Source organism: Urocampus carinirostris, chromosome 3 (assembly GCF_059441175.1).
Source record: "Urocampus carinirostris isolate Australia breed hairy pipefish chromosome 3, RoL_Ucar_1.0, whole genome shotgun sequence".
Taxonomy (NCBI): domain Eukaryota; kingdom Metazoa; phylum Chordata; class Actinopteri; order Syngnathiformes; family Syngnathidae; genus Urocampus; species Urocampus carinirostris.
Window position 1 is genome coordinate 59,877,016 of NC_142351.1, and position 8,692 is coordinate 59,885,707.

General features: G+C 37.8%; 1 protein-coding gene across 2 annotated transcripts in view; it reads right to left on the bottom strand.

The window, feature by feature from the left end:
- Positions 1 to 6,170, bottom strand: part of LOC148370290 (dynein axonemal heavy chain 12-like) — a 31,335-nt gene extending 25,165 nt beyond the window's left edge. Inside the window, exons 1-9 of one of the 2 annotated variants that reach the window (XM_088332768.1) lie at positions 5,854 to 6,162; positions 4,597 to 4,667; positions 4,396 to 4,522; positions 4,284 to 4,310; positions 4,010 to 4,199; positions 3,865 to 3,934; positions 2,650 to 2,808; positions 2,382 to 2,577; positions 2,054 to 2,242 (exon numbers count right to left, since the gene is read on the bottom strand). In XM_088332768.1, coding sequence (XP_088188894.1) covers positions 2,054 to 2,242; positions 2,382 to 2,577; positions 2,650 to 2,808; positions 3,865 to 3,934; positions 4,010 to 4,199; positions 4,284 to 4,310; positions 4,396 to 4,522; positions 4,597 to 4,667; positions 5,854 to 5,880 — 1,056 coding nt within the window. In that variant the 5' untranslated portion in view covers positions 5,881 to 6,162. Of the gene's footprint in view, positions 1 to 2,053; positions 2,243 to 2,381; positions 2,578 to 2,649; positions 2,809 to 3,864; positions 3,935 to 4,009; positions 4,200 to 4,283; positions 4,311 to 4,395; positions 4,523 to 4,596; positions 4,668 to 5,853 lie in introns of both variants that reach the window. The other variant, XM_088332769.1, reaches the window with a different exon arrangement.
- Between the last annotated feature and the right edge of the window lie 2,522 nt (positions 6,171 to 8,692).

The following is an 8,692-nucleotide window of genomic DNA, read 5'->3' on the forward strand; positions in this document are numbered from 1 at the left end:
TTACCACGGAAAAAACTGAAAAGTGGGTGTTGAAAAACATTTATCTCAATCCTTGTTCTCTCATCTCAACCGACTCCAAAAGTAACATGAAGACTTCTGAATGATCGAATGTCGACCTAACTGGCTAACAATGACAAACTGCACCTTTGTGTCATTAAGTCTCAGTTTACATACACCTAAACAGACAGCATTATGAAACTTTATGAAAGGATTATTAAGACCAAAGAACACACAAGGCAGGTCCGGGATAAAGTTGTGGAAGAGTCCCAAAAAGGAATGGGATGAAAGAAGATTTTAAAACATTTATACATGTGTGCGAGCAGTAATATTAAAATGGAGAGAGCACAAAACCACCGCAAACCTACCAAGACCTGGCTGTCCCTCTAAACTTCCGACCCAAAGAAGGGGACAACTAATCGGAGAAGCAACCAGGAAATCCATGATTTCATTGGATAACCTGCAGGCATACACATCTGAAATTGGATAATCTGTGCATAAGAGAACTGTTAGTCATAATCTGCATAAATCTGCCCTTTTGGATTGTGGCAAAAAGAAAGCCCTTTCTGAAAGAATACCATAAAAAGGCCCGTTTAGCATTTGCAAGAAGCCAAATGGGTAACGCAAATAACTTGTGGGACAAGGTGCTCTAGTCAGGTGAGACCAAAATTGAACTTTTTGCGCTCAATGCAAAGCCATTGAGCGCCATCCTGAAAACACTATCCCCACTGTCAAACATGGTGGTGGCAGCATCATTCTCTGGGGTTGCTTTGCTTCAGCCATGATGTAACTCTTTATCCTTGCAATAAGTTGATTATCTTAAAAACGGGCTTTGTGAACAGTACTTCCAACCGCAACAGAATTTTCTCCTATCACACCTTTATAATGTAAATCCTTTAGAACATTTGTGTAAAGGTCTGAAAAATGCTGAGCAAAAATGATCACAAATCAATCTTAATGAACTTGAGCCATTTTGTGGGAAAGAATGAGCAAATATTTATTGTTCAATACGTGCAAAACTTAAAGAAAGATACTCTTGTGGCTGTAATCGCAGCAAATGGAAGTTGTACAAAGTATTAACTCAATATTTTATTTGGTAGTACTCCTGCGGAGGATGAGGAGAGCCCACCTGCCCCCACCCACCCTCATCATATTCTACAGGGGCACCATAGAGAGCATCCTGACCAGCTGTATCTCTGTGTGGTGTGGAGGCTGCAGTGCCTCGGACTGAGGTAGTGTGAGGAGGGTGATGAGGACAGCAGAGAAAATCATCGGGACTTCTATCCCCTCCATTCAGGACATTGGCCAGAAGCGCTGCCTATCCCGAGCGAAGAACATCATTAGGGACCCCTCTCACCCCCATCATGGACTGTTCACTCTGCTAGCCTCTGGGAAGAGGTACTGCAGTGTGCGGTGCAGGACCACCAGGTTCTGCAATAGTTTTGTCCCCCTGGCCTGTTAAATGGTCAATCACACACATAGTAAGTCTACACTGCTGCTAATCTGTACATCTGTTTGTCTGTTTTGTTTTTTTGCAGTACTAGGAGTTCTTTATACCTAGCCACTCCTTTGCACATCTGTTCTCCTCTGCACTATTGTACTACAGTGTTATTGTTACTGTACAGTCACTTGTTTACCTGACTGCCCATTTTGCACATCTGGTTAGCTGCTACTCTTGCACTCTTTGCACTATTGTATAATAATATATAGAGCCATAATTATTTAGTATATTATTAGTACTTCAATACTCCAACTCAATACAACATTTTATTTATATCTGTACATTCAAGGAAACTGTGCGGGTCAGATGTATCGACATTTCGTTCTGTATACACGTGTACTAGAATGACAATAAAGTATATCTGAATCTTAATATGGCATGTTGAATGGATTTGGTTTCTTGTCATGATTGTGTCACACATGTTGTTGATTCTTAGAATATATTTTGAGTTTTTTTTTTAATCTATAAATTTGAAAATTGAAATATAACAATATGGCAAAAAGTTCTTGGGCAAAACTTTTGCAAGGCACTGTAGCAAAAAACATGTGCGCTTACCTGCAGTGTATTTGTTATGGCATTCATAATTTCAAATACATCTTCTTCAAGCTCCAATAAGGTGGGGTAGATTCCCATCTGTTCATCAATAAACGTCAGGGTCATATGAAAGATGGGTAAGAAGTGGTAGTTGTCTGGATGGAACGGGTAGACAAAGCCCTCCACACTCCTCTGAAGCAAGTTTTTCAGCTGGTAATTCATTGAAAAGGACAAAGAACTAAGCAACTGTTTCAATAAATTCTATCAGAAAATCGGCTGACCAAAGAGAAAACACTGAAATATAAGAAATACAAAAGTTGTTGGAATATGCAGAGTGGCTGAACTGCACCTGATTGGAAATGAGTGTGCATGCGCAGTCAAAGAAGGAGTCCAAGACGTCGTCTTTCACTGAACCCAGTGTTTTGGGGCTGGTTAATAGATTGATGACTTTCGGGAACCATGAATTCATGATTTGTTCCTCTACTGTCTCACATTCAACAGCCAGGTCTTTATTCAGCTCCTTGCCATCTACGGGCCCCAAAGCCCTACAGAACAATTGAGTTCAACTTGGTTCAACAACGTGAAAATCAAAATGCTCTTTAATTTGATTTCCTTACCGATATCCGGTAAGATCCACTAAAGCCATTGAAGAAAAGGTTGCCTGTCCAATTTCCAAAATTGTTTGCATTATGGGATGGACAATGTGCAAATTTACCCTCATCATTTTTCGGCTAATCACAAAGCTCTCGCGTCGTGATTTGGAGTATTCCAGAATACTACAACACAAACAACACACACACAAAACAAATGATTTAACAAAAATAACACACTATCACTTGCTGAGGACAAATCATACACTTGAAAAACATTTTGATGAAACAAACAAAAAAAAACACACGAATTGGGTCATAAAAGGAACAACTCGGATCAATTGGATGCAACTTTCGGAGTTGTTTCATCAAAAATGAATCTAAACTTGTCATGCATCCCAGTTTTGGTGAGTAACTTTGTACAACGTGATCCAATATCTTATGTTGTTTTTGGGACTTGTAGAAAAGCAATGGGCAAACCACAGTCCGTGGGCGAAACATGCACCCTGTCAGGCTTTTTAATCAGGCAAATAAAGATGGAAAAAATAAAAGGATAATATATGAAATGGTAAAATAAAATTCTACTCCATAACGATGTTGTTCTGGTGCCACTCTTCCCATTTGTGCCATTTTGTATTGTTCTCCATAAAATATCTAAATATCTGGCTACATATTTTGGTGTACTTGCATTTTCTTTTTAAATGTATTTTATTAATAAATATAATTATCAAACTGCATGCAGGACATAATAAAAATCTTCTGAGCTAGCACAACTGGATTTAATGTTTTTTAATGTATATTTAATACTTTAATACAAATTTATTTGAAAAGCACTTTCAGGCAAAAAAAATCCACTCAAAAACAAAGAAATAATATATTTTTGGGATTTGTTGTTGAGTGTTTCAAACCCAATTTGATAAAAAAAAGTAATCTAGTATTAAAGAAATATAAAATCAAACACATTGTGTACATGCGGATATCTGCATGAATATTTATTCTTGGCTAGAAAAAAGAAGAACTGCAAGTCTGTATTATCTTTTTTTGTCCTGTATTGCTATCGAAGAATTAAAAAAAAAGAAAATCAAATCAACCCTTTTTCCTTCTGCCCTGGGCGCTCTGACAATTTTCTTAACTAAATGTGGCTCGCATCTAAAAGAGTTTTCTTACCCCTATTCTTTTGTTGAGCCAAATATGATTATCTATGGACCCAACTGTTTTGAGAGTGTGTCATTAAAAACTCACTCAAGTGGAAGAGATGTCAGCCTTAGCGGAGGAGTTCCTTCACTTTCTGGATCCTTCAGGAATGAGTCCACTTAAACGAAAACCATTTTTTTGCAACTTTTAAATGTACAAAAAAAAGACTCAAACGTGTTAATATCTTCAATACCTGTATGTTTGATGATAACATCGTGGAAGTTTTCACTGACTTCCGCAAGGAGTTGATCGAGGATTTTGTTCTTCTGTGGATTGTCTTTAAGTTGAGGCGGTACTTTTCCGTCGATGGAATCTAACCACTCCTGCGGGATTGGAATCACTGGACGGCTTTCTATGCACTGCCTCAAAAATACGTAGTTCATCTGCACACAGGTAAACAGAGATCTCAATTTCTTAAGTGAACAAATCACTGAGTCTCCACATTTGCTTTCGGAAAGCGAACTCACCCTGTGCTTCCGATCTTCACTTTGCATCTTTGAGGCATAGTTTGAAACACAACACGTTATATTGTTGCAATATGATGTGCAAACGTGATTTTTTTCAAGAATATATTCTTACACTAGGAGGGAATTGAGGCTCTGGTGATGGGGTGCGGACAATTCTCCCACACTCTTTGGTCTGTTTGTAAGCTTTCACAGCTTGGGACACCGCCATTGCGTTGGCACTTTGCAGGAAGCCAATTGGCCTGCAAAAATGATAAATTGACTTAAGGTTGCTTTAGACAAGACTGAATAATCACAAAACAAACTGAAGACATACATGGGTAAATGGAGTCTCTGTTGTTGCACTTTCCTCCATCGTTGCTCCATAATTCTATTGTGAGAGGGCGGCTGCGTGTTCACATGGATAAACATTCACAATATACCAATTTATGTAAAAGTCACGATAAGTCTATCGCTGTACAAATTTTAGCTAACCCCCTAGAACAGGGGTGTCAAACTAATTTTAGCTTGGGGGCTTCATGTTTAAAAAAAAATTCTCATGGGGCGAGAACAGTAATGAATTGCATAAAATGTGAGCCTTAGCTGGAGGGCTAGGGTTCTTTTCAGAGGCTCTCAAAAATTAGGACTAAGGGATTTGATTTTAAAACATTTATAGTGTTTTTTCTTTCCTCAATATTTGTTTTCATTCACTAAGATATAATCATTTGTAGTGTTTGTCAACTGTGCGGTTGTAAAAAAAAAAAAGAAAATATATAATAATAATAAATTAAATTAATTTCCACTGCGGTTATTTAACTCGGGAAAACTAATGCTGACTGGAAAGTGACAAAAATAACAGACAAACACTCATATAATTTTTTTTATTTAATGATATAAAAGTATTTCTGACCTTTATTTTTCTAATGAAAATGCTAACTTCAATCTGGGAACTTCTGCAAAGACACTGAGGTGCTCTTGTCTTTAATTTTATATTTTTCGTATAGTTTTAAACAGCACGTCTGTGACTTTTATTAAATTGGGATGGCTTTCCTCAATCTACGGGTTTTATTGGGTATTTTTGTATTCTATATCTCTTATTTTATTTCATTTTTAACATGAGGATGCTGCTGGAAATGTGAATTTCCCTATGGGGATGAATAATAATGCATCTATCTATCTATCTATCTATCTATCTACTTATCAATGTTACCTTGTTTAGTGGTAGTCAGCAAATACAGCTACAGTGTAATGTGGGTGCTTTGCAAGTAGTGCCTTGCTTTGGGTTCGGGACTGCAAGTCATTGTTTGACAAGATGAAGCTAATTTTGTACTCCTGAACTTCTCTCATCATTGTTTCGCGGGCCACATATAATTATGTGGTTGACAGACATTTTGGAATTATTTAAAAAGTATCGATGGACATAATATAATAGACATCATATGATTCAGATATTTTAGGCTTGCAGAGAATGCCTTGCAGGCCCTCATAGCTCACCAATGTCATAAATAAAAAAGAAATTAGTGCAAATTAACAACCATTGTTCCTGAAAAATATGTCCAAAAAATATGACGTAATAATTGAAAAACAAACTTACCGCTTGGTCGCCTTCTTCCGTCTCCATCTTTCTGACAGTGTCTGATTTGATGCAAAAATAAAACGACTCTCCGAGAAGGGAAACTTTAATTAAGTGATACTATTTTTGTCTAGTCGAGCAAATGCGATCAGTGACGGTAAAGTTAACGAAATATTTTTGAGTAAACACTGACGAAAGACTCGTGTCTGTGTAAAGACGCAACTCGCCCTCGTTGGTGACTTCACACGTATGATCAGTCGTCGACTGAAATAAGTTTCAATAAGAACATTATATTTCTATCAATTGTTCGACAAATATCATCGCATACTGCACTGATCGTCAATATTAGGTGCACAAATATATGTACACTACGATCACAAAAATTATGGATTGTTCTTTGGTCATAATCGGGGTTGAGGGGGTTGACGTTTCTGCATGACTGCAGTGTTGACCGAAATCGTGTGATTACGTCACCCGAATCATCGGGCCCTGAAAAGTTCTTGCAAAGTTAATGCATCATTCATCATAAATTTCGAGTTCTTGCAATAATTTGTTATTTTGTGAGGGAAGCTCCCTTGTGCTTTTCGAAAGCATTGTTTAGATATAGGAAGTATTACATATGCAAAAAAAAAAAACAAAAAAAAAATAGCACCGACTGCTTGAAATGCATGTTTTCACAAATAGCCGTTTGTCTCAGTAGTTTTCTTGGAAACGAGTATTCACAAGAAACCTAAAAATGCTAAACTGTAGTAAACTATGGCAAAAGCTGGAAACATACAAGATGAGGGTTGAAGCTTTCTTTTGATTTGTCTCATGCCCATGGGCGTAACCAGCCTGTTTTTGGGAGTCCCCATGTTCCCCGAACACCCCCAAAAATAGCATTTGAAAAACTCTTTTTGCCCTAATATGATTCAGGATACGCTCAAATGTGATGAAACATGGCAGATTGAAAAAAATAAAGGAAAACAAAACAAAAATCTAACCAATGCCGCGTCAGAAATACTCCACTACCTTGAAATGGTACGGTCCATTTGATTCCTCGCACCGCTTTCGCACCCCTGCCCCTCTCGTCTTTTGCTCAGGTTAAGGTCACTTGAGGTCTGTGGAGGCTGTGGTGTGTTATGGGGAGAGTATGCATACTTGTCAAACTCCATGGCTCCATGCCCTTACTAACTGTTGTATTTTCCCTTACAAAATATAAAAAAATCTTACACCATATTTTTTTCAAACGTGTTTATGTAGTTTAACATGTTATCTTGTACATGTGTTTCGTTATATCATATATATTCTTAATTAACATGTTGTTGTGAGATACTGAGTTGCTCGACATGAATGAGGTTTATTATAAAAAAGGTAAAAAATGAAGTAGCTTGGATGTTCACTGTAGAAGGAAAACATACATGCAAATATAATTAGGTAGAATAATACATTTTCTTATTCAAATTATTAATTCATTATCTGCATAAAATTATTGTTGGTATTATACTGATTAAAGGAATAACCACAAACCTGTCTTTTTTCCTTTTATACTTCCTTTTTTTAAACTTCTTTATACAACATAATGATTCGTAGTATAATGCATCAAAGCAAGTGATCCGTTTGAGAGCAGTCTCTCTTTAACGAGTTGAGCCGAAAAAGACGGTTCTCTAAAAGGAGACGGACTTCCTTTCACTACACAAACTACCACATGAAATCCGAGGCGGCAGACGCATGCGCACAGTAGCATCAAACCGCTGGCTTTGTTTGCAACGGGAAAAAAACGATGCCGAGACAGAGGCTACCGCGGGGAACTCATTTGACTTAATTTATTTGCCGTTTCGTGATAGTCGGTGTACCCAGAATTGACAAATTTGCGTTTTTCCGTACAGATTTTCTTGTACGTCGTACACGTCTTAAAATGCATAATAAACGTACTTTCTACGGCAAAAACGTACAGGTTGACAGGTATGAGTATGTTACACAGTGGTTGTGTTGAACAACTATTTTACCACCCAATATAAGGACTTTGTTATCATCAACATATATTAGTCCTCATTTATGCTGCATTGAATCGAACGCACAAATGATCGGCCTAAGCTTAATTGCGGGTGTGTAAGTTATGTGTGTGGTCATCCTCCCATCACAGCATGGACATTTTTCTTGTTAAAAAGCACCATGTGAGTCTTACAAGAGAAACTGTAAAGAAATACACAACACATCCTCCTAAATTATTTGTATGTTTGTCAGAGCTTAAAAATGTTCCCCAGCCAGACACTCTGGTTGCTCAGCACCTCCAAAGCTCTGAACCTAAAATCAGCCGCGCATATGCCTATAGGTGCTTCGAGGTCCTAAGATTACCCACAATGCATTGCTGGCGCCCATTTTGGAAGTCCACAAAGCTTTTCACTTCCTTGTTATTGTTCAGCGAACCAGTTAGATTCTACATTGTAATGCCGAATACGTGCGTTATTGTTGGCTGTTGTAGCCGAGGGGAAAAGGGTGGGAAGGGCTTCTTTAGACTTCCGAAGTGTGTTTACGATCAGGGGATTGAAGCTCAGGAGAAAAGTGAACGGCGAAGACGAATGTGGCTGGCAGCTATCAACCGGTCGAATTTGCCAAAGCTTGACTGTGTTCGTGATTGTTCTGACCACTTTCTGACAGGTAAATTGAATTATTTATGATGTAGAAATAAATTTTAAAAAGGTTATGGGACATGTGTACTTCATGACAACAGCTTGACGACCCCAAACTACTTTTATAACATATATGTGAGGTATTTTGCCGAAAACGACATTTAAAAACCGAACAAAACTCCGTTTCTCATTTGTACACTATTTTGGTGGAGAAATTCAACGCGGTTTCAGGGAAAGGGTGTCTCCTT